This window comes from Narcine bancroftii, chromosome 14 (genome assembly GCF_036971445.1).
Source record: "Narcine bancroftii isolate sNarBan1 chromosome 14, sNarBan1.hap1, whole genome shotgun sequence".
NCBI lineage: Eukaryota > Metazoa > Chordata > Chondrichthyes > Torpediniformes > Narcinidae > Narcine > Narcine bancroftii.
Genome location: NC_091482.1, coordinates 19653246 through 19680278, shown reverse-complemented (window position 1 = coordinate 19680278; position 27033 = coordinate 19653246). Strand labels below are relative to the sequence as shown.

The window sequence follows — 27033 nt, the reverse complement described above, 5'->3', positions numbered from 1 at the left end:
AATAAACCAAATTCTAAAGAACTCTTAGTTCAGCTACTGATCCCAATTTGAATGCTGAGGAGCTCCAGGTTTGCTCGTGTCGAGGCCACTTATCATGCCAAATGCCGTGTTGACACCAACTGCCACTTACTTTATTGCTATGGCACCAAGCGGAGTCTCACGCGATCAGTGGGTAAGCTGGCTTTGTGGAGCGTGCAATCGGCAGTGGAAGTTCCAGAATCTCATTAAGCACATTGCAGGTCTTCATTGATTTTGTTTAAAATTGTCACATGCTGTCAACAGAGACTGACAGACGAGGAATAATTCCAAATTCACGATGGTGGGGGGGGGGGGCGGGGGGGGTGGGGTGGGCGTCTAACTCGTAACTTTAACTAGCCTTTATTGGAAATTCCAGGACAAGCTACAAAGGATGCTCAGGCCACTACGCAAAACGGTTGGGAGGGTGCTCCCTGTACAAGTCCCATATTTTCCGCAGGTTGCCATGAGATAAACCTGCATGGTGAGGCTGAAAATTCAGAAAATAATCTCGACAGAGCGTGAAGCCATTCAGATGGCCCGTGTATTATTTTTAAATTTAAATCTAGCTTTTGTTTCCATTTTTACGAAGAAATGATATGAGAAATATGACAGGAAATGTAGGGCAACTCTAACTGCAAAAAAAATGGTGGCGCTGCGGAGGTTCAGACCCAAGGAGAGCAGGGAGAGGATAGACAGCAGTCTTCCGTGGGGCTCCACTGCCCAGTGCAGCTACCAATGGTTCCGTGCAGGCTTTAAGCGGCCTGTTAAATGAGCCGATGGTGTTCTATTTTAAAATCCCGCGACCGCATGGGGTCACGGCCCAAAATGGCAGCAAACTGCATTAATCAGCAATCTTGAGGAGTTGCAGACACTGTGGAAATAGGGGACTAGCGTAAGGCTCCAGAAAATGGTGAGACCACCCCACCCCCACCCCCACCCGAGAAGGAGAAGCAGAGAAGACGACCCAGGGATGGTAACCAAGGTGACAGACCAGCGAGGGGCTCTGAGGCTAAAGACCGCACAGGCAGCAGGCTGTTGGCCACTCGAGGCAGGGAAGCCAAGCAGACTGAAGGCGACTTGCAGTCAAAGGACTCATACTGGGCTGCAGGCTTCTAGAGTCTGGCTCAAGACTGATGAAGGGGGTACTAGGAAGTGGTGCAGGGGGAAACAATATTTTTTAAAATTGCTGCCTTCCCACCCAACCACTGCCACCACTCTCCCCTCACTGCTGTGGTCTGCCGCTGGCGGAAAGATCAGTGCGGCCCGCCGTTCAACCATTGACTCGTATCCGGCAGGCGCTGTGGCACCTTATGTGCTTGCTCCCCCTAATTTTAGAACCTGGCCACGGCCCTGGTACTAGGAATCGGGACCGGGGTGGGAGAGGGTGGCGAGGGCGGGAAAGATCTCCGAGGTGGCGCTGCCGCTTCCCGATTGTGTCAGAGGTTTGGGTCTGGAGCTCGTGTGCCGATGGTTTGGACTGAAGTCTGTACTGCTGCTGCAAGAGGCTACGGGTGCATTGGAGGCGAATCCACGGACACTCAGTGTCTGAAAGGACTCTATTTTGCTTCTCTTTCTGACTGGCAGGGGCGCTGTACAATTTCTGTTGATGGCGAACCTTTGCCTGCTTTACAGCAGGTTAGATGCAATTTCATGTAATATTATTTTATTTACATGACAATAAAAGATCCTTGAATCAACTGTTGTCAGATGAGTGAAAGTTCACATGGTAAAAATGACAAATGAACAACACACCCGAATAAAGGAATGGACAATTTTGCCTGAACAGGGAACTAGGCTCCTCTCACACTTGACTTTCATATGAAGTAGGTGGAAAATAAGGATGTAGCTGAAGTGGGTGATGTGCTAAAGTGAGGGTTACCTCAGTGCCTCTCTAAAATACCTGAAGATCCATAGGTTTCCTCCAATGTATATAGTTACTGTTGGTTACTGTATATATGGAACTGGCCCACCCACTGATGACTCATACCCTACGACTCTTCCCCTGTGGTCCTGGGCCATGAAGGTCAAGCCACCTCTCCCTTCCGCCATTCCTATACCTGGATCTGGGCCAGCAAGGTTCTTCCGTACATTAAAGCCTATTGTTCTCTCAACCTAGCCCTTGCGGTTACTGGTAGTGCACTACATGAGTGAAATTAAAAGCAGGAACATTTCACTGAACAAGAGACAGAACTCTTGACGTGCCTTCCGTCCAGATGCATCCAACACTCTGTACAGCTCTACACCAAATCAACTGGAGGCAGTTGATCACAACTCCCAGAGTGACAAACAACCAAGATTATATCAGTCACACATGATGCGGGTGACAGATGTTGTCAAAAATTAATTCTGGCATTCTTATCCTGAGCACCACTTTCCTCCTGTCATATCCATATTGGCTTTTGGTCTGGACTCCCTTCCTCCTCCCATTCTTTATCCAGATGCCATCCTGTTTTTTGCTTATACCTTGAAGAAGGATTAAGGACCAAAACATCTGCAATGTCTCTTTATCTCCTATGGACGCTGCGAGACCAGCTGTGTTCCTCAGAATGACCCTGTGCTTTTATGACAATCACAGCGCCTGCAGACTTTCGTGTTGCACGCCACTCCCTTTTGGCTAATTTCAGAATTTCTCACAGCACAGAGATCCCCAGCGCTCAACAGGTCGGTCATCAGTTCTTAACTGGTAGCTCTGGTGCCCCCTAGCTTTGCAGCAAGACAGCATGTAGATCGATGTAGGGTGCCTTTTTATACTTTCACATTTTGCCAGCATCTGAAATAAATGATTGGGTGAGAGTCAAAGATTTAATCCATGATATGGTGCCCCAACAGGGAGCCGTGCAGGCAGGGAAAACATTACAGATTAAGTATAAGCACAGACTTGAGATCCTCAGTCCAATAAAATTAATGGGCAAAACATTATGGGCTGCATGCCTGTGATTTCCCAAGCTGCGTCCTTTCCTGGGTCTGCAGAAAACACTCCACTAATGTTTTCACTAGAGAGTCTGCGGGAAAGTTTGAAAAGCAATACGGACAAAGACTTGAACACGTTTAAGTATTAGTATTCAAAAATCATATGTCCTGGGAACTAGGACATTTTTCGCCACCCACATTAAAATAATTGGAATTATTCCATGAAGTGGTTACCACATTATGGAATCGTCACGTCTCTTCCATTCCTTTTACATAGAAGAATAACTGAAGAAAAATCTGTTTGGGTTTGATTCATTTTCATAATATCGCATGAAATATATATGTTTGTATGTTTTTGTTTAGGACAAGATTTCCCTTTGCTCGTCTCTGAAGGGGTAGGAGCATAATTTCTGCCAGGAACTCAAACCCTGACATTCTTGATGCTGCCCCAAGGATCCAGAGGACTGAGATAATGGAACAAAATATCAAGTAACTGTCATCAATGTGGTTTCAGTTTCATGTTGCAGTTGAAACCCAAGGCCATAATTATAAATTTTCAGGTCATTAGGAGTATGGATCAAGAAATTAAAATAGTCAAACATGAAATACCGCGCAGTTTAGATATATTGTCTCGAAAATGTAAGGTAAAACTTTGATTAAGACTGTTGAATTGCAATTCATATGAAGCTTCAGATGATCAATTTTGAGAACATTTTTAACTGAGAGGATAAAATCTCTTTTCAAAGATTTCTTGCAGAGCATTTGAGAATTTCCTAGTTTTCAGTCAGGGCGAATATTTATATTAAAGTTATATTAAATTGGACCAGGCTAATAAAGCAGAAATGCCATTTGCCTCAAAAGTTTGCCCAAACTCATACTAAATGTTATATCTGCCTTTATTCAGGCCTGTTCCGCTTGCCAGTTGCTTTTCAAATACAAAATGAAAATCAGAACAGAATTGCAGATGTTAGGGATTTTTAAATGACCAGCAGAAAATGCTGGAGACAGTTCAGGCAATGCCTGTAGAATGGGAAATATTGTTTCTGCTCAGAAGTCATAGCTGGGCCAATCAGGCAGATCAGGCAGCAGCTGTGGAGGGAAATGGAGGGGTGATCTTCTGGGTCGAGACCCCACATCACGAGTGTCCTGACAAATGCTGACAATCCAAATCATTAACTCTCCACTTCCCTGCACAACAGGGTCAGCACCAGGGGAGGGGGGGTCATTCACAGACATTTCCCCCCCCCCCCAAATGTGACTCCCCTCACCCACGCAGCCACTGGCCCCCACAGCCTAGCATCCAGCATCATTAGACTGCAATATTTTTCTGTTATGTTGAGGGGGGGGAGGGAGGCGCTGTACTGAGGAGGCTCATGGTAGGTAGGCCGGCAGGCACCACCACCTTCGCCCTCCCCCCCCCCAACCATGCTGAGTGAGTTTTCTAAAGTCAGATTGTGTCCTCCGAGGTTACCCTAATGCCCTCCGTTAAAAGTTGTTCTGGCTCCGAGTCTGCTCCACAGATGCCGCCTGATCATCTGAGTTCCTCCAGCCAGCTGATTTTGCTCCAGATTCTAGCATTTGCACCTCTTGTGGCTCCAATGTTATTAACAGGTCGAAGACGGTCTTATAAAAGGGTCCTTGACATCAGGTGCTGCATGAATTTTTTCCAACACGTTCTGCCATTCTAATTCAGTTCTAAAATCAAGGAGTCCCAAATGGACTTGTCAAATTTTGTTCTGTTACACCTGTTAGATTCTCCTTCCTCAAAACTGTCACCTGCTCATTGCAATAATTATTTTTGCAATCATGGCATTAACACATTGCAATTAAATGGCTAGAATGTAAATTGATTTCTGATTTTAAGCACAGGGGGAGGTGAAGTTATGGAGAGGTGAAGTTATGGAGAGGGACCTGCTTCATGAGAAGATGGAACTGGGAACGTTGTGGGATGACAGTTCAAGTATATTTGGTTTTCAAATGTCTGTGCTTACCTCTGGAAACACATTCGCTTTAATGTCTTAGTTATCTCTGTGCCATTCTCTCCCCATTCCTTTGGCCAGATAGCTTGCACCCATTGCATTCTTACTTTAATCCTTTCTGTCAGAAATCTCCTTGTTTGACCAAAAGTGAAAAAAAAATAACCCACCAATCTGCTTAAGAAACCCACTGGGACAGCTGTATCAGGGGGTGGGAAAGGGGGGTGGGGAGGAGGAGGGAAGTAATTACTGATTAGTGGTGGGGGAGGGGGGTGAAGGATGCTGGATGGATGGGTTGGGTGAAGGGTAGAATTGTAAGATGGACAACAGATTGATAAATGAGTGAGAGTAAGCGGGAGAGGGGGGGAGAGAGGGGACGGGCGAGTGGACGAGAGAAAGAGAGAGCAAGAGGGATGGGAGGCCCTAAGCAAGTAAAAAGAACGTGATGGTGCCGACAACTGGTGGAAGGTGAATTGGGCATCTACCAAGTAAAGAAGGTGATCAAGGTTGTGATGGGAGCCATCAGGTAAAGGACATTGAGGTCCAGAAAGACCAAAATGAGGGATGGGAGGTTGAGAGAAAGGAAACAAAAAAAAGTGGATAAGGGGAGGGGCAGGATTGAAGGGAAATCAGAAGGAGAGGGAAAGAATGGAACATAGAAGGTGAGGCTACCTGAAATTGAAGAGTCCATACTATTGTACTGCAGACTATCCAAGCCAAATATGAGAGGTTGTTCCCCTGGGTTATGTGGGGCCTCACCCTGGCAGTGGAGAAGGCCGAGGCTATACAGGTCAGTGTGGGAAGGCGAGTTAAAATGGCATGCTCAGGATGGCCATTGCAGGCAGAGTGCAGATCTTCTACAAAACCACTCTTCGTGAGGAGGCCACGTCAGGAGCATCAAATGCAGTAGACAAGAATGGAGAAAGTGCATGTGAATCTGCAATTCACTTGAAAGGGCTGTCCAGGTCCCTGAATGGTGGTAGGGAAGGAGATGCAAGAGGAAGTGATGCATTTCTAGTGGTTGGATGGGTCACGGAAAGGTAGAAGGGTGCGGGGTGGGTGGGGGGGGGGGTGGGTGAACAGACAAGGGATTCAAGGATGGAGTGGTCAGTGCAAAAGGTGAAAATGGATGGGGATCTTGTTGTAACTGATGGGAATGATGTGCAGAGGTTAGTCAGAGGAGAGGTAGGGTGAGAGAATTGGTTGAAATACAGGAGAGGGCCTCTTTGACCATAGTGGAGGGGAAGCCATGTTCTCTGATAAAGGAGGACACTTTAGATATTCTGGAATGTAAGGGCCACATCTTGAGAACAGACACAGTGGAGCAGTGAATCTGTGAGAAAGGAGTGCCATCCTTACGAGAGGCGCAGCAGAAAGCAATATAGTCTAGGTAGCCATGCCATTAGATGGGTTTATGGCAAACGTCAGTAGATGACATTGTCTGACCAAGACCTTTGCTGCATGGCTACCCACATCTTTCACTGTTTGCTCTCCAATTTTGTTGAGAAGTTGTTGGTATGTTTCGTAAGGTTGAATTCACACAATGGACAACCTTTCAAAGCTAATGAACCATACAAAAGAACACTTCAATTTGATAAGCCGCTGCATCTATTCTCACTTCTTTAACTACACAGCTCAAGGCCTGAACACACAGCTGTATTCTTCAGCTGTGGAGAGAACTGGTGATTTAAGATCAGGATGGTGGTGACAGGAACTGAATGCCTCATGTGTTCCCAACACTCCAGTATTTGTGTCAGATCATTGTTCAAATCTTTTGTCGAATTTGAGGCAGCTTGACAATGAAATTCAGTACTATTTTCTTAAATGGGATTTTAAAATTCAATTTTTTTTAATTGTTTGCTGATTGAAGTTCAGTAGAACCAAAATTCAATAACCTGATGTGAGCAAAAGTGATGAAATGCTACTTCACAAGTCAGGGAAAGGTCTAAGAAAACTGAGAACACACAAGGCCCTTTCAGATGGCCTGAGCATCCCATTGTAAAGCCATATATTCTCCCTCCATGCAGCTAAGGAAGTGCTCGCCTGAATGCGCCGAAAGTACTTCCGAGGCGCCAACACCAACCCTCCTCCGGGAGGGATAATCGGTGGAGAGATAAGCTCCCCTGGTGCACCTGAATGCAGCCAGGCTGTGAGCAGCTGCTTAGGGGTGGGCTGATGATGTCGCAATGATGCCATCAGGATGAGACGCATTAGTGCGAATTTTGAAAGCATTAATGGCCTTACCAAGGATTCGGCGTATCTCAGCCGGAACACTGACACAGGCTGATAACATCATAAGTATTTCCCTTGCTTGCTCCGGGTCCTGTGTTCTTCTGCTTCGACGTGCTTCAATTGACATCACGTCAATGGGCGGAGCTATAGCTCCAGTTGGTCAGCTCCGGAGGACCCTCCAAGGCGCCTCTGGTTGAACAGGCCTTTGCAGGCAATGCTGCAAACAGCCTTTTAGGTCTGCCACCTGAAAGGTGAGTCTGCAGGTTAAGATCCGCTTCCGCCGCCGCCCTAAGGTGGAGAGTCCGCCTGAAAGGGCCAACGGTAACTGCTGGGAATATCAAGGTGAAACCACCGAAATGGCAGAGAAACTCACCGGGTCTCACAGTGTCCATAGGAGGAGTGAAAATTAAGTCTGTAGATGCTGAGATTGTAGTAAAAACACAGAAATGGTGGAAGAACTTAACAGGTCTCACAGCGTCAATAAGCCTTTGTCCGTCTTCAAGGTAACACACAGGTGACTGCTGCAGAAGCCTTTCAGATCAAGAGACCTTCAATCAGGACTGGAGACTTTGCAGTGGAAAAATAGAAAAGCACAAAGTTGAATGCACCAAAAAGGCTAGTGTCTGACGGAGTGACAGAGAAGGGGACATAAGGAAGGACAGAGCCATTCATCGGAAAAAGCGGAGAGAGCAGCAGTTGATGCTGTGTAGGTACATGAGGTCCTTGTGAGGTCCTTGTGAGGCCTGGAGTCAAAGCTGGAAACCAAGAGGCACAAGATGGCGGCGGAGGCAAGCAGCAAGGAAGGCAACGTGGCAGTGGAATCTAGTCTGGATATGTACATGATCGTAGAGCTTGAGAGCAGCAGGGGTTATGGTGAGAGAGAATTCCACAGAACTCCCTTCGGAGAGCCAAGGCGAACTTATTCAGGGTAGGCATCCTTTGAGGAACTTTAAGGAAGGTCAGCGAAGCAGAAATATAATGGAGGACGACAATTCACTTCATTTAGCAACGCAGCCTTGATTTTGAAGTTAATGCAGAGGCTTAGAACTTTTAGCAAAGGAGGAAAAAGTCAACTTGAGTTTACCTGAATGTATACTTTTATATTTATATTTTCAGCAGGTATTACTCCCTGATTCAATAATTTTAGTTTAAAAGCACTCCTTAGCATGTAATAGCTTTGAAGACAAGGTCACCCTGACCTCCACTCATAATAAAGCTACTAGGTCACATTTTGCTTGCTGCCTCTCCCTCTCAATAATAACTCTTTCTTGGTGACACCTTTGCTTAGTGGATTCCAATTATAGCACCAGTCTAGCTTCTCTCCATCTTTCCATTCCACTTCCACAAAAATTAGTATGGCACCTTGCTAAATATCAGTCTAATTTCCTTGAACATAAACTGTCCGACTCCAGGTTTTTTTTTGTAAACATTGGCCCTCTCCCCTTTAAGCATCCGTCCTCTTTTACTCTGTTAATGCCAGTCCCCGTATCCATGAACTGTGTTGCCATAAACTTTAGATGTTTCTTCTTCATATGGAGCAGCAGTCACTGATGCCACTGCCCAATCAAACACTTGTTAATGTCAATCATGTTGAAAGGTCAAAGACCTGGACTCAAAGTAAAGGCTGTGGATAGATGAAACTTGTTACTCATGTTGTTTTCAATGCTGTTCAAGTGCAATCCAATATCTTTTAAAGAATATGAAACAAAGGATGTAGGAGAATGCTATATGGATCTTCAAACCTACCCTGTCATTCACTGAGAACATGGCTGATCCTTTGTCTTAACCACTTTGCTGTCTGATTCCAATGTTCGTCCCCTTAGTATATAAAAATGAATCAGTCATAGCCTTGAATATGTCAATTGAAATCTTGGGAACTTTCTACCTGAGTTCAAATTTATTGTCAGAGTACATACGTGACTTCACATACAACCTTGAGATTCTTTTTCCTGTGGACGAGGCAGTGCAAAAACTGACCTCAAGATAGGTATACATGTAAACAAATAAAGAAATGTGAACAAATTGACTGTGCAATAGAGAGGAAAAAAATCAATTAAGTGCAAAAGTAGGGGTCCTTAAATGAGTGCTTGATTAAGTTTGTCGTTGAGGAGTCTGATGGTGGAGGGGTAGCGGCTGTTCTTGAACCTGGTGGTGTGAGTCTTGTGGCACCTACACCTCTTTCCTGATGGTCGCGGCGAGAACAGAGCATGTTCTGGGTGACGTCGATCCTTGATGATTGCTGCTGCAGTTGTTCTCGACGGTGGGCAGGGTTTTGCTGTGATGCCCTGGGGTATGTCTGCCACCTTTCCCAGGTCTTTCTGCTCAGGGGTATTGGTACTGAAATGCAGCCGGTCAGCACAATTTCTACCACACAACTGTAGAAATTTGCCAGGGTTTCACAATCTCCTGAGAAAGTAGAGGCGCTGACGTGCTTTCTTCATGATGCAATTAGCGTGTTGGGTCCTGAAGTGTAGAGACATTTCTCCACATAATTCTAAGTGAATGGCTGTTTATCCTGAAACAATGTTCCCAAGGTCGAAGAAATAGCCTCTTGGCATCAATTCCTCTGAATCCTGTCCTTCGTACAACTCATTTGAAACATGAATGGCAGAAAATAGGAACTGGAGTCAGGAACCCAAAAGTCTGCAGGAAAATGATCCAATTATTTGAGACCCAAGATTAATCCTCTGTTTGTAATGTGGGAAGATTCATCATTACCTAACTGAGCATAAAGTTTCCTTATTATTGCTCAACAGCACTTGTGGGGCAGGGGGGGAGGGGTGGGGGGATAGTCTGTTGAAGATGGTTTCTGCACTTCCCCATGCGTTAGCTAAACTGTAATTAAAATTCCACCTCGCTGATGGGCTTGGAAACATCTCCCATTTTCTGATTAAAGACTTGACAGCTCAATCCCATTAAAATGCCACTTTTAACTTGTCCAAGGCGCTACAGATTGTATTGATTTAATGCTTGAAGCAGACAACTGATCATCTTGTACAAAAATAATTTGCATAGCTTTGAATACAGGAGAGCATACAAAAATGAAAACATTTTAATGAAGTAACTTGCATGGAAATTGTAAACTGACAGGTTGTTAAAATTATATTTGTATCAATTTAGGCTTCATTGACCAAGTTTAGTCAATGCAAATGTTTTCTATCTGGCTATAGGAATAACAATACCATTGGATTTTGAAGAAACTGTTCAAATGAACAAAAACTTGAAAGTCTTTGTTGATGTCCATGTATCAATAGCTGTAATCACTTATAAAAATCTAACTGAATTAATTTTAAGGACTTAAGCAACACTCATCTGATTATGCAATTAGAGCCTTCTACCGGAATACGAATAAGAATAATACCCACATTGATTTCTCATCCATTCAATCTAGAAGGCAAAGCGTAGGTATGCACAGATGATCCAGAGGCAGCTGTGCGACACCGGCGACATGAGGCGCATGTGGCAAGGAATCAAGACCATAACAGATCACAAGGCATCCTTGTGAAATAAAGATAACAACATCTCCCTTTCAGAGAGACTGAACACCTGCTACGCACAGCTCAATGAGAAGAACAGTTTGATGCCAAAGAAAGCTCCATGTCACCTGATGAATTGGTCTCCTGCAAAGCCATGGCCGAGGTAAGGAGAACCTTATCCAAGATGAACTCACACAAGGCAGCAGGACCAGACAGACCTGGTCGGGTACTTAATGACTGTGCAGAATAATTGTCAAAATGTTTTAGTGACATCTTCAACACGTCACTGCACCAGTCCATCATCCCTGTGGGTTAGAAGGCTGACACCATCATCCCAGTACCAAAGAGGATGACAGTAACAGGCATCAATAGCTGTTTTTACACTGCAGGTGAGCAGTGACCTTACTTTGTCCCTGTGAAATTCCCGGAAATTCAGGACCTCCCAGGCCTTTCACACTGCAATCCCGGGAATTTGCTCTCCTCGACAATTTAGGGGGGCCTGATCCCAACCAATGACACGTTACACACTCACAGGAATGAGAGTAAGTTCAGCCGCACCCCCCCTTGTCCGTCCGTCAGTTGCTCGCCCCCGCCCACTAGCTCCCTCCTCCGCACACCCCCACGCTTCAGCACGTCACAACGGCGGCACAATGTTGGATGAATGGCCGACTTTGTTTCCCATAATCCCTCGCGCAGCTGGAACCTCTCTGGGAAATTGTTCTGCCGTCGCGACTTGCCGAAGTGGCCCGCTGTTTCAGTAGGTAGGTATCTTAATTTTAATCACCTATGTGACACAGCACGCAAGCGGTGACATCATGAGGCTTTCCCTGCTTGGCCATTTGCCTTTTCACACCACTGGGAGAAGGTGATCCAGGAAACTTTACCGGGACCGCAGCCCTACCTATAAGGGCAGACCTTTTCACACCGCAGGTTCACAGGAGGGTTCCTGGGAAAATTTCCCAAGTATCTTCATTTTACACTGCAGTGTGAAAAGGATTATGACTACTGCCCTGTGCCATTGACCTCTATCATTATGAAAAGCACACATCAAAGCACATGTCCCAGAGACACAAGACCTATGTAAATTTACCTGTAAAAGAAACCGTTCCAGTAATGATAGTCCACTCCACTCCACCCTGACCCACCTAGGGAAGGATACCTCATACGCCTCATTGACCAGCTCAGCATTTAATACGATAATTCCCAGAGGTTGGTGGCAAAGATGTCCTCGTTGAGACCTCAACACTCTCTGTATCTGGATTCTGAACTTTCTAATGGAAAGACCACAGTCCACCTGGGTTGACAGCAAAACATCGTGCACCGTAGCGCTGAGCATAGGGACACCACAGACACCACACCACAGTGTGCTCAGTCCAGTCCTGTTCCAACACAAGAAATAGGAGAAGTCGGCCATCCAGCTCATCAATCCTGGTCTGCCATTCAAGGTGATCATGGCTGATCTGATGATAGGCTCATCTCCACCTACCTGCCTTTTCCACATAACTCTCAATTCCCTTACTATGTAGAAATCTAACCAACCCTTGGCTTAAATATAATTACTGAGGATGTCTCCACTCTTTCAATGGGCAGCGAATTCCACAGATTCACCTCTCTCTGAGAAAAGTAGTTCCTCCTCATCTGTCTTAAATTTGCTACCCTGAATCTTGAGATTATGCTGGACTCCCCTACCAATGGCAACAACTTACTTGCCTCTATCTTACCTATGCCTTTCATAATTTTATGTTTTTACATGATCTCCTCTCATTCTTCTAAATTTCAATGAGTAGTCTCAGACAACTCAATCTCTCCTCGTAGACCAACCCCTTCATCACTGGAATCAACCTGGTGAACCTCCTCTGCACCGTCTCCAAAGCCTTCCTCAAGTAGGCATACCAGAACTGCACACAGTACTCCAGATGTGATCTCACCAGTACTTTTTATATTTGCAGCATAACCTCCCTGCTCCTAAATTCAATCTCTCGAACAATGAAGGTTCCCAAACATCCCATTCGCCTTCTTAATAACCTGCTGCACTTGCAAACCAACCTTTTGTGATTCATGCACAAGCACTCCCAAGACCTTATGCATGGCAGTAATCGCTTGCTGTTTAAATAATATTCTGATTTTCCATGTCTTTCCAAAGTGGAGAACCTCACATTTACCAACATTGTACTTCATCTGCTGGACCTTAGCCCACTCACTTAACCTATCTATATCTCTCTGCAGACTCTCCATATCTTTGCAAATTTGCTTTTCCACTTAATTTAGATTAATCAGCAAACTTAGATACCCCACACTCTGCCCCCTCTTGCAGATAGTTTATGTATACTGTGAACAGTTGCAGGCCCAGCACTGACCCTTGCAGCACCCTACTCACCACCGATTACCAACCAGAAAAACCTGCACCCCAATTCTCTGCTTTCTATTGGTTAACCAATCCATGCTAATACCTCACCCCCCAATTCCATGCATCCTTATCTTCTGCATGTCTTTTATGTGGCACCTTATCGAACACCTTCAGGAAATCCAGGTAAACAAGAAACACCCTGCTCCTCTCTATCTCCCACGCTTGTTATATCCTCAAAGAACTCCAGTAAATCTGTCCAGTGGGACCTGCCTTTGTTCAATCCATGCTGTGTCTGCCTGATGGATCCAGATGGTTCACTATTTCTCCTTTAATGACAGCTTCAAGCATTTTCCCAACTGCAGATGTTAAATTAACTGGCCTATAGTTCCCTGCCTTCTGCCTACTTTCTTTTTTGAATTGTGGCATGATACTTGCCACCTTCTGATCCACTAGCACTTACCCAGAGTCTAGAAAATGTTGATATTTCTCATCAAAGCCTCCACTTTAACTTCTGCCCTTTCTTTCTGTACCCTGGGATGCATTCCATCAGGACCAGGGGTTTGATCCATCTTTAGACCCTCAAGTTTTCTGATAGTGTCTTCAGTTCCCATCACATCTATAACATCCGTCTTTCGCATGTTCACCATGTCCTCCACCCTGAATATCGACACAAAATAGTCATTCAAAACCTAAGCCATTTCCTCATTATCCAATATCAATTCCCCCTTCTCATCTCCCAAGGGTCCAACCTTCACTTTAGCCACCTTTTGCACTTTTATCTAATATATATTTGTGCATGTATATCTGTTTGTTTGTTTGTCTGTTCTCCATGCAAATCAATATGGAGCACTCTAGAAATGTTCAAGAATGTTCAGTAGGAGAACATTTGATGCTGAATGTCATGACCACATTGAATTTAACCTTTAAGGTCATATGAAGTTTAAAAGTGTTTTGTGACCAGCTTGCACTGACTTACATCACTGTTCACTATAATTGTGGGGCCATTTGATGTTGAACGTCATGACCACATTGCATTTAACCTTTAAGATCATAGGAAGTACAAAAGTTAAAAAAAATATTGAACTTGCATCAGGGACACCTCAATTAGTTACAGGGCTGTGCAACAATGTACATTCAGAATAAAAACAAATGGCCAAACCCTGTTCAATATGGGCCCAAAAAAAACAAAGCCCCATTGGCAGAAACTCTTCACAAGCCCGCAGAGTTAGACAAAGGAGAGAGCGAGAGACAGCAGAGGAACATCAGTCTCGTCTCACTGTTGATGCTTCCAGTCATGCAAGGAGCAGGCAGCAGGAAACAGAACAAAAGAGAACCACCCGTCTCTGTGATCAGGCCTCCAGACAGCCAATGGGCAGGCAGTGGGAAACAGAACAGCAACACCAGGCCCACCTCAGTGCTCAGGCCTCCAGACAAACAAGGAGCAGGTAGCAGGAAACCAAGGAACAAGGCCAAGTCTGCCTCAGTGCTGATGCCGCCAGGCATTCCGTGAGCAGACAACAAGAGTCTGCTGAGGAAGAACAAGCAAGACTCCAACCAAAATGAACAAAAGCCACCAGCCGAAGGGCAGCACCACTTACTACAGCCAACTTGCTAAATTGTGCATTCAATCACTCAGTTGACATTGAGTATTCCTCCATTAATGCAGTTGTAATTGGCTCCATGTCAGAGGTAGGCCAGCATTGTGGAGCAAAGAAGAGGAAAGGTGAAATGCCATCGATGTGCTGTCCCAATGGAAAACTTAGCATACCTCCACTGGCACAGCCACCACAGCTGGGTATTTTGTTTCAACCATATGGTCAAAAACAGAATGTTTTATTTCTCGGGCAACACTGGGTATCCTGCTAGTACAATTATAAAAACTTTCATTGTCCATTTTTATATTTTGTGCTAATTTTTTCTCATAGTCTTACCTTCCCTTTCTTTATTGCTTGCTTCATGGTTCTTTGTTGCTACTTAAAGGTTTCCCAATTTTCAGGTTTTCCCCCTGCTCTTGGTGGTTTTGAATGCACAAGCTTTTAGTTTGATGCTTTCCTTGATCTCTTTAGTTATCCAAGCCTGGCAGACACACCCTTACTGACCTTGCTTTTAACAGGAATATACTTTTGTTGAGTACCGTGAAACATTTCTTTGAAAGTCTTCCACTGTTCCTCAACTGTCCCTACATCTATCCGGTGTTCCCAGTCTACCCTGGCCAACTCCTCCCTCATCCCTTGTAAATTCCCTTGTTTAGGCATGACACACAGTGCTACGGAATAAAGAGACGTCCACTTGGTGCGAGGGTGAACCAGAACTGACCTTATTACTTGAATTGCTTGTGCTGTGCGCAGGGAAACACCCACTTCTGGTGGCGTGTGCGCCGGCTTCCAGAAGTTACATCAGCGTGTCACGGGGGAGTTCCCCTGGGCAACACGTGGCATCAACCCCGCGCTTCTCCTCAGGAGTGAAGGGCGACCTGCGCCATTTTGAGTCGGACGACTGGGGTGGCGTTTCAGCCCGTCTAACTGCGTGGTTGCTTGGCCCACTACACCACAATCCATTTGTAAGATAAACTCAGTCATACTGTGATCACTCTTTCCAAGAGGATCCCTAGCTAAAAGATCACTAATTACCTGTCTTATTGCACAGGACCAGATCCATGATAGCATGTTCCCTTATAGGTGCACTATCATGCTGTAAGAAAGCCATCACATAGACATTCCATGAAGTCTTCCTCAAGGTTGCCTTGGACCAACCTGATTCACCCAATCTGTCTGAATGTTAAAGTCCCTTATGATAGCTGTTAATGCCACTGATCAATGAGTGCATCAGCAGTTCCAGCTCCAACAAGAGTCATCAAGTTTGCAGGTGACACAACAGAAGTTGGCCTGATTCACAATACAGAGAAGAGGTGGAAAATTTTGTGAAATGGTATGAGAATAATAACCTGAATCTCAACGTGGAGAAGACTTCAAGAGGACTCGAGACGACCATCCTCCACTACACATCAACATCTCGCTTGTGGAAGGAGAGAGCACCAAGTTTCTTGGAGTTCACTTAACAAGTGACCTATCATGGACACAACATCTCCTCACTTGTCAGGAAGGGACAATAGCGACTTCCTGAGAAGACTGAAGTGGGCAAGACTACTGGCCACCATCATGTCAACCTTCTACAAGAGCTCGATTGAGAATGCCCTGGCTGACTACATCACAGCGTGATGCAGAGAAGTGGATTAAAGGTCAATCCACAGGAACATAAGAGTGGCAGAGAGGATCACTGGGGACCCCCTCTCTCCCAACAATGCAATCTACCAGGATCTTTGCCTGAAGAGGGTGCACAAAATCAGTGAGGACCCCTTCAACCCTGCACACAGCAGCTTTCAGCTGCTTCCGTTGGGTAAGAGAAACCAGAGTATCAGAGCCAGTACCACCAGGCTGAGAAACAGCAGTGAGAATGCTGAATAACCAAAGGATCTGCTCGCACTAAACATCTGACATTCTAATAGTTACTAAACAATATTTACTTTTATATATATATCCTGCATATGTATTGCTTGTCTTATGTGTGTCATGTCTGGTTGTGTGTCTGCATGTTTTCCGCCAAGGACTGGGGAACACTTTTTTTGAGTTGTACTTGTGCAGTCGGATGATAATAAACTTAAACCAGAACTTGATTTAGTGAAAGAATTGGAAAATAGCACTTAGGAGGCAAGTTATCTTGACTCTGATAACTGTGAGCATTCAAGAAGGATAATAACCCCAGCAGGGCAGGAATTTTCTGAATCTGACCAGCATTGAAAGTTACGTCAATTTTATTAGTGGCATCTTCTGAAAACAAAATGCCTGGAAATCTTATTAAAATGAACTGCAACATCAAGATTGTGGATAGAGTCTAGGCCCAAGAGAAGCAGAAACTTTGCATAGCCCACATCAATGGCTCTGTTGTAGAGAGGGCTGGGAGCACAAAGTATCTTGGCGTCCATTTAAAGGACAACCTATCCTGGACCTACAACACCTCCTCATTAGCCAAGAAGGCGCAGCAGTACCTACATTCCTAAAGACATTGAGGAGGGCAAGGCTACCGGCCACCATCTTAACAACGTTCTACTGGAGTGCAATAAAGAATGTCCTGGCTGGCTGCATCATAGTGTGGGATGGTCGTTGCAAAGCATCAGATCGGAGGGCAGTACCGAGACCGATTTAAAATTGCTGGAGTCCACCTTCCCTCTATCATCAATACCTGCAGGGAGCGGTAAAGAGGGCTCACAGAATCATTGAGGACCCTTACCATCCAGCCCACAGTACCTTTGAGACACCACCTACAAGGAAGAAGTACACAAGCTTAAAATCCAGGACTACCAGGCTGGGAAACAGCTTCTTCCCTCAATGGCAAGATTGTTGAGCAATCCTAGAAATCCATAAATTATTTTTATATATATTTATTTTGGATCGCTATGTGTCTATGTTGTTTATGTGTTGAGTATACTGTGAGTGTATGTGTACTGTGATCCGGAGATAGGCTGTTTTGTCAGGCTGTACTTGTACAATTACATGACAATAAACTTGAATTTGAAAATTGAAGTTTGCAGTCAGCAAGCCATCAGTTGAGACGCAGCAGCCCAAATTAATCAAGCACAATAATGGCATGTGTCTTAAAGTACAGTAGAACTTAGTACATGATCTATGTGCACAAAGAAAATGCAGAGGACTCCTTAATCCTATTCAGGCAGATGGGATATGAATTATTCTTAACTCTGCTGCCGCATCACTGTTAATCAGGCACTGAAAGTGGAAAACAATAATCTTAAGCAAATCCCCTACTTATTGTTCTCTCTCATCGAGGTGCCAAAATGAGCCAAAACATAGCGAGTATTTTTTTCTCTGCTGTACGTTCTGCACTAATTACCTCGATTTTCAAGTTGGACCTGTCAACTACTGAACTGTTCAATAAAAAAAACACTGCTTAATTAGAATTGTAGGAAGTGGAGAGGGCACACTTGCTTTTCACCCTGATGGATAGAAACATTCCTCAGTCCATGAACTATAAGGATCTTATGTCAAATGAGTTTGAAATATTTTCAGTTTGATTCATAGTGAATGTAGGCATCGCCGCCAAAGCTCCACATGGTAGTTGGATTTCTAATCTAAATAACATTTTGGCATCAATTCTGTGAATGTGCAGGTCTTGATATTGGCCATGAACCATGTCTCAGGCTCTAATCAGGGAGTGCTAGTCATCCACACAGCTTTCCAAGAGTTCTATTTCTCAACATAACATTTTAGATTAGAACAAGGATAGGAATTGAAGAGTAAAATTTCCTTCAGGAAGCTTAAAGTCATCCACATTTATCCATGCACAAGACTTCAAGAGCATCCTTTTTCAATAGATGGTAGAGAATAGTTATATATAAAGAAGCAAGGGACAGTAATAGAGCCACCACCCGTCTGAGTCTCCTAGATCCTGATTTGTTAAGTCTGCTGTTTTCCATCATGTTCATGATCATCACCGTCTGGGGAGAGGAGAATCAGAAATCCCACGGTAATCAGTCATGGCTTCTCTTGTGAAGAAGTCTGAGCAGAGAGTCAGGGCAGGGAATAATACTACACCCATTTTATGGCATCATCTCAATACCAAGGTTGATTAATGGCACCAGAAGCACAATTCCTTCAGAATTTGATTGAGATAAAAAAAATTAAATTCAACAAATGGAAAATGTAACTTCATAATGCATCAGATATATTCCAAATCTGCATCTTGTTGTTGGAAAACTTAAAGAGCAATTTCTTTGATATGTAAAATGATGATGGTGGAAACCACGACCTGAATTCTTCTCTGTGAGCTTCCTTCTGTTATGTCACAGACCAGCAGCAATAGAAATTCACCAAGACAGTGTTATTTTAACTATTAATAATATAATAACAAACCCATCTATGCAGGAATAAGTGAGTGCGCGCATCTGCGTGTGTATCTAATACCCAAACCATTGCAGCTTAGGCACAATTTTGGAAAGTCATTTCAAAGTTCAGTCTTACAAATCCTGTATGGAAACTCAGACTTTTAAACTGTTGTACAGAAGTAATCACGAAGGAGGTAAGAGGCTGTGTGATCAGACTGCTGGAAATTCACGAAATCCTTGTTATGTTGCTTCCAGAGCAATGTCTTTTCATGCGAATGACTGACACAACTCCCCCCTTCCTTGTGCAGAGAAAATGAAGCATGTGACTTCCAGAATGCTTCTAAAACCCAGGCAAAGGTCAAATGAAGTGACCATCAGAATGGTCATGATCCAAATGTAGGAATGCTCCTGCTTCCTTTACCCAGATGTAGGTTAATCAAAATGACCATTACAATGGACAAGGTGGGTCAATACTTCTCCTGACAAGGAGAAGTAAAATTGTCCATTTTACACAAAGTCACCTCACCTTTGTGTCTTGTAGATCTCTGGTGGCTCAATCCGGCCTCTTCAAGTGTCCCAATCACATGACTATCTGTAAGCCCCACTCACATGACTCTTTGTAGTGTCTATCTGTTTCTCTTGAATAACCACTATTGTTCTCTTGCCTTCTTCCAGAGCATTACTCTGTTTACAGTCAACATTTAACGGTGCCTTTCTGTCTGTGAGCTGCGAAAAGTTTTGCTATGAAAGATTTGCAGTCTGTCACACTCAGTTTAAAAAAAATCAGGAGCTTGTATACTTCAAACATCCATCCTTTTAATCTTGAAAACGTTTCCTCATTATAAAATGAGCTCATTCCTTGGCTCAGCTCCTTAGCAAAGGTTCTCATGGGTGACAACTGAATTGTAACTATTTCCAAGACAATGAAGCGATCCCTCTGGTAGCTGTCCGAGGTCAGCAGAAACAATAACAAAATGTAAACAGAGCACTGGGACATTTCCAGGAGTACAGAATTCGAAAGTAGCAAAGTCATGTGAAACCGATCAGGCCACTCACACACATTTCCAGTCTCCCTAGCATAAGAGAAAAGGACACAGAAATAACAGCAAATGTGCAAAGAACTCTTCAACCAAAATTGAAAGGTTGCTGGGAACAATTCACAGTTTGGAATCTCCTTCTCTGGAAAAGGAGAAACTTAAAGATAGACAAGTGGAAGCATTTAAAAATTATTGATGGGTTGGCCCAGATATTACAAAGTTAGATCATTCATTTAAATGGAAGTTCTATGCCTGCAAAAAAATACAGACATTCTTTGAAAATGTTTTGTACTTGCAGGTCTTTCTCCCCAGACTACCTCTCTGGAAACAATCAAATAGAGTGCCTTCCATGATGCTTGGGACCAAGACACCTTTTTTCCTTTATTTGCCTCTGTATTCCATGGTTTTAAATTTGTTATCAAAAAAATTCACGGGCAATGGAAGTGCACATTCCAGAGTTTATTCAAGGTTATTTGTATACATTTTGGTTTGATCATGTAGAAATTACAGCACTTTTTGTACCTCGTCCCCTCATTTCAGGGCACCATAATGTTTGGGACATTTGGCTCCATAGTTGTTTGTGATTCATTGCTTCCTTAGTGCAGGTATCTGATGACAGCACCCCCACATCCCTTGACGATCCCACCCTGTCCGTATCGGAGGATGACCATGCGTGTTGCCTTCAGGAGAGTGAATCTGAAGAAAGCATCCAGCCTGGATAGAGTTCCTGGCCAAGTATTAAAAATCTGTGCTGACCAACCTACCAATGTATTCAGGGATATCTTCAATATCTCACTCCAGCAGGGCAAGGCAACCACCTATTTCAAACAGGTGTCAATCATACCAGTGCCAAATAGGGCAGTAACTTGCCATAATGACTATCAACCTATAGCACTAAGGCCACAATCAGAGAGGATTGGTAAGAACATCTCCATAATCTTCATCAGTATCGGAGCACCGGAGGGCTGCGTTCTTAGCCCCCAGCTCTATTCACTTTACATCTATGACTGTGTGGCTCGGTACAACAATAACACCATCGACAAATTTGATACCCATGGTAGTGGATTGTATATAGAAAGGTGATGAGTGAGCATACAGGAGGGAGACTGAAAACTTGGCTGAACGGTGCACCATCAAAAACTTTGCACTCAATGTCACCAAAACTAAGGAGCTGATTGTTTACTGCAAGAAGGGAAATCCAGAGGTGTACAATCCAGTCATAATTGGGGGAAATCAGAGATGGAAAAGGTGAGCAAATTTAAGTTCTTGGGAGTCACTCTCTCAGAGGTTCTTTCCTGGACTCAACACACTAATGGCCTTGTGAAGAAAACACTTCAGCTCCTCTACTTCCTCAGGAGTTTGTGGAGGTTTGATGTGACATCAGAAACCCTGGCAAATTTCTATAGATGTGTGGTATAAAGTGTGCAGACTACTGCATCGCAGTCTGGTATGGGGACACCAATAGCCCTGAGCGTAAAGCCCTTCAAAAGGTAGCGGTCACAGCCCAGGACATCAAAGGCAAAACCCTCCCCACTATCAAGAATATCTGTAAGGAATGCTGCCATCAGAGGGCAGTGGCAATCACCAAAGACCCTCACCACCCAGCACACGATCTGTTCTCGCTGCTGCCACAAGAGGTATAGGTGCCACAGGACTCACACCACCAGGTTCAGGAGTAGCTGCTTCCCCTCAACCATCAGACTCCTCAATGACAAACTTAATCAGAGACTCATTTAAGGACTCTTCCTTGTGCACTTTAATTCTCTCTGTATTGCAGTTTGCTTACATTAATTATCTGTTTATAGTTGTTTATTTGTTTACTTGTATACACCATATATGGTATTTTTTCACTACCAATAAGTGGTAATTCTGCCTGCAGGAAAACTGTATGTCAGGGTTGTATGTGATGTCATGTATGTACTCGGACAATAAATTGGAAATCTATAAAGAGAGCTAAGCTTGCTTCAAAGTTTTTGATCATCTTTGAAGTCTGTAGTTGGTGAACAATACAGGACAAATCAAGCCTCTCAGTTATTGTTATCCATAACCCTTCTGCAATTATGGATTGTCTGAATTCCAAAACATGTTTGACCCATTGAATTCGAAGTAAAGAAAATCACTTGGGAGTGGAGGAAAGATTAAAAGAAATAGAACAAAGTATTTCTATTTGTGTGAGGGATTCCAAAAATCTGTTGGTTACCTTCAGTGTGTCCCAATGGGGTCATTAATGCGATCAGGACAGCATTCATATAGTGGGCTTAATGAATTCAAGGAATTGCTCTATTTGTTCCTGAAGGGACTTGCTTCAACTCATCTGGCAAATCCATTGTTGCAACAATGAAAGATCTTTGATATGCTTTGTTAATTAGCTGCAAGGCCACCATCCCAATCAATACCCATAATGAAGACAGAGAAATAAATCAGCTGTCCTTTTTCCCTTTCCTATCCACCCCACCTTCTCCACATTCCCTGTGTGTTTTTATTAAAGCTGTGGTTTATGAAGTACTGTTACTTCTTAACCAGGCTACTAATATGAGATAAGTATGCTTGCATTGTCCTATAGGTACCATGCCATGCTCATTCCTAGTATCCTTTCATTTTTCAAATAGCTCTTTAATAATTTTTTTAATTAAATAAATATGAATTTTGATTTAACAATACAGTGGCCCCCCTTATTCACTTTCTGCAATTTCAGTTACCCATGATCAACTGCTGTCTGGAAATATTAAATGGAAAATACCAGAAATTCATGAACTTCAAATTGTGCGCGATTTGAGTAGCGTGATGAAATCTTGTGCTGTCCCACCCAGGTAGTGAATCATCCCTTTGTCCAGCGTATCCACACTGTATACGCTACCTGCCCATCAGTCACTTAGTATCCATCTCGGATATCAGATCGACTGTCGCAGTCCTTGTGTTTAAGTAACCTTTTTTAATACTGTTTTAATTGTTCTTTTTTATTATTAGTTATTGTTGTGAATCTCTTATTATGCTTAATTTATAAATTAAAATTTATCATAGGCACATATTTACAGGTACTCCCTGACTTGAACCTCTGTGACTTACGTCCACAGCCACACATACGTCCAAAATTTTTTTAAATAAAGAAAAAATATAAAACTTGTGTGATTACAGTGAAAATTGGCCTATCTATGGTGGCCGCCATGTTGCCTGGTGTCCAACCTCTTGTGAGAGCCGGCCTTGGTGGCCATCATGATGGCTGATGCCCAACCTCTCGTGAGAGCCAGCCTTGGTGGCCACCATGATGGCTGATGTCCAACCTCTCGTGAGAGCCAGCCTTGGTGGCCACCATGATGGCTGGTATCCGATCTCTCGCGAGAGCTGGCTTTGGTGACCGCCATGTTGGCCTTGGTAGCCGTCATGTTGAGATATTTCACTGTATTTTAACTCTTTGTATCCTGTTTTTTCTGTTTCTGTTGCTCAATATTCTAATGGTCAGACAGATTTAAAAAAAAAGAGGCCAGTAGAGTTGGCAGGATGCTCAGGGTCTGCAGCAACAGAGAGAATGTGAAGATTCAGAGATAGAGAATGGAAGGAAATCAATCATTTTACTCTTCAGAATTACAGATAGTGCAATTCCCCATCATACTGAGTTACGCCTGTCATCCAGAACTGAACATGGATGTACGTCGGGGAGTACCAGTACAAGAGAAAACATAGTATATACAGTATAGGGTTCAGTACTATCTGTGGTTTCAGGCATCATCTGGGGGTCTTGGAACATATCTCGTGTGGATAAGGGGGGACTACTGTATTAGTGCAAGAAAAGTTTACTTTGCATTCATTTTTTCTCTTGGCAGACATGCCATTCAATTGGACTCTAATATACTGGCATTTTTGTTTTCTATTAAACTTAACTGATGCCTCATCACTCAACACTAATGCAGCATCCTTCAACATTTTCCCATTAAATGCACATGCTGTTTGCATCAATTGTCTGTTATGGTATTCTCCTAATTTCTCCTAACGTTTTACATTCAGTTACCATTTTAAATGAAAACCCTTCTCGTATTACCCTGTGGAAATAATCGTCATCTACCATTGCTTTCATAGTTTTTCTTTCATTCAATGTCCTCTTCACTTTAAGGTCACCAGGAAATCTTATTTGGCAATGGTCTGGAATGGCATATTTCCTGGCTTATTTTTGATCACCACAGAACCAGCTACTAAAATCTCTCTCAACATATGTGAATTCTCAAGCTAAAATGACTGAACTAACCGCTTCGGCAAAGTGACAGACAGCTTCAAACAATCAACTATTTCACTTCAGCTACAGGCGTCAGTGAACACATGAAGAATGGATTTGACTTCCTCAACTTGGAAAAATAATGTTGCCGTTTGCTAAATGGCGTACCTTCAATGTATGAACCTCTGAAAACTAAAGCTGTCATCGCTTTTTTTTTTGTTGCCCACCTCCTCTTGACAACCACATCTCACAATTTCACATTGGCCGTCTCCTTCCGCAGAGTTCCTCCAATTATTCAATCAATTTATTGAGGGAGGCAATAACTGGCTCCAATAGTTGTCCCTGGTGTTCACCGCATCTTAACATCAGAAAGTTTACCGTATCTTTTGGTGGATAAGACGACACTTGAAGCACCGAAAATAAGCCCTCCCCAAAAAAAAGGGGTCGTCCTATCGGCCAGATGCAAAAACAGTGACTTTAAAATGAGCACTTGATTGGTTCCATAACCCACCCAGAGCCCACCCTATAACAAATTTTTAAGCTACCAGTAAATTAAATATGGTGTTAAACTAATAAAAGAATTAAAAAAAAAAATCACACTTTTATAATACTTGAAAATTATTGTCAGAGGCAAAGAACTTGGCAAGCACATCCGGACTCTGACTGTTTACACTGTCATTATATGGGTCCCAGTCTGAATTTGGTGAGTTGGCTTCCGCTTTGTCATCAGTGACCCACAATAAATCATCCTCCATACCATCCATTGGAGTAGAAACTTAACTTAAAACTTGCTTCATATTTCTTTTGTTTTGCTGGTAATAATTTGATTTAAAAAATTGGTGGGGGGGGGTCATCTTATACCCCTGATATGAGCTACAACCATGAAATTCTGACTGAAATTGGGGTCTTGTCTTATCTGAAGGTCGTCTTATCCATCGATCTATAAAGCATTTTTATTTATCTTCACTTCTGTGCAATCTCACCCCCCCTCTTCATTTTAATCACCTGTGGCAGCCCACCACCGCGGACATCGAGCCAGTACTAAACAGCAGCATAACACACTGTATCACGTCCCTTAACACAGCGAACCGGTGCGGTTGAAAGCTGGAGCAGTACAAGACCAGCAGCCCTAAAATGGCACTGGCCAAGATGCCCAGCTAACACATGAATAACAATAGCGGGCGGGAACATTCTTGCATGTGAAGACCCTTCTTCCCCAGCCTGTTACTTACTGATCTGTTAGCCGGGCAGCTTGTTCAGTGCCACTTTAGGGCTGCTGGACTTGTACTGCTCCAGCTTTCAACCATGCCGGTTCGCTGTGTTAAGGGATGTGTTACAGTGTGTTATGTTGTTGTTTATTACCGTGTGATGTGCCGGCTCGATCTCCATGGTGGCAGGCTGCCACACACTATTATTTCACGTGGAACTCAATGCTTTCTGAACATCCAAATAATAAATCAACTGCTTTTCTTTCATGTCTTTCTTTTTTACTTCTTCCAAAATATTTGCTTTGGATTGGTCATTCAAGAAGTGATTTTATTTTTATTTATAAAGAAATTACTTCTGAGCAGCTAGTTTAATTCCTCTTTCTCAACTTGCTTAGTAATTTCTTTCCTTAAACCTCAGCAGCTCTTCAGAAAAGATTAAATTGCCTCAGGGTTTTCAAGATATTAAATGTTACCTTAATGTCTTTCGCACCATGTCCTCATCAGTGATTCCATAGTATGTGAGAGTCTCGTTCCAGACGGGATTCAAAGTATTTCGTAAAGTCTTTGTCCTTAGTTTGTTCGCCTAGAACCAGAATACAAATTGCTTAATGTTAGAGGGTATTCCAATGCATTTCAGAACCTGATATCTACACAAATACTTCACTGGTTTTCACAAATCCTATGTTTTTAATTTATAATAATGATTAGAATGCACTTGGAATACAGATCAGTTTGCTGGTTCAGTCGTACTCTGGCCAATATCCTACAGTTCACTTTCTTGATGATGCTCTCCTCAGGCCTTCCCAAAGCATCTCCCCCACCCCTCAACCCTTCTTCCCAGCCCACCACAATACAATTTTAAGAAACAGACTCCATCATTTGCTCCACTCAATCAACCCTGAACTATCAGAAACTTGCAAACTGGTATTGCATTTGAAATCATCCTGCTGCCCAATGGAAGGGACATCATTGTACTTGCTCCCAAACTCTACATGCTTTTCCAGGTTCTTAGAGGGTGCAGACAGAAGATTCATCCACTCCTCATCTCTCCACTGTGTTGGATTTGCATCATAAAGAAGGGAAATTCTGGACATCTGTGTTCACATTGGCATTGAAGTAACAGTCTGGAAAGTAAGGATGTGGCTGGATGAACAACTATATCTGGGCACTACAAGATAACTGTAGCTAGATTGAAGGAAAGGTGGCAAAATTCAGCATCCTTTCTTGTCGACACCATGGGAGATAAGAGGATTTTACTACATTTTTCCAGGTATATTTTGCAATATGACCTAAATGCATGCCTCCAACGCAGCCAGAAATTGCTCTATATATAGATGTTCACCCCAATTTCTGCAGCCAGTTCAATACCTGAAGTGCCAGTGGCCTGTAGATCTCTCTTCTACAACTTCTCACAATTTTTTTTTCTCTCCTCTCATTCTTGTAATGCCCACTCACTTTGAATCAGTGGATTTTATGAATGCCTTAAGATTATACATGAGCACCTCTTTGCTCTTAAACCAAGCATTGTCTCATGAAACTCCCCGCCTGATATCCAATCCTTGCTTCCCCATTTCCTGCCCCCCGCCCCCCCAACCAGGAACAAAGGGATCACTTTTATCGCTTCAAATCCTTCAGAAAACAATGATCTTTTGCAAATAAAATGCAATGTAAGATATGGGAAAGAAAATGCGTCTGAGGAAAGCTTCTTTAACTCGCGCAAGTAACA

General features: G+C 43.4%; 1 protein-coding gene across 1 annotated transcript in view; it reads right to left on the bottom strand.

Moving 5' to 3' along the window:
- LOC138749173 (double C2-like domain-containing protein beta) overlaps positions 1 to 27033 on the bottom strand; it is a 210317-nt gene that overhangs the window by 60300 nt on the left and 122984 nt on the right. Inside the window, exon 4 of the mRNA XM_069910187.1 lies at positions 25781 to 25890. Coding sequence (XP_069766288.1) covers positions 25781 to 25890 — 110 coding nt within the window. The remainder of the gene's footprint in view (positions 1 to 25780; positions 25891 to 27033) is intronic.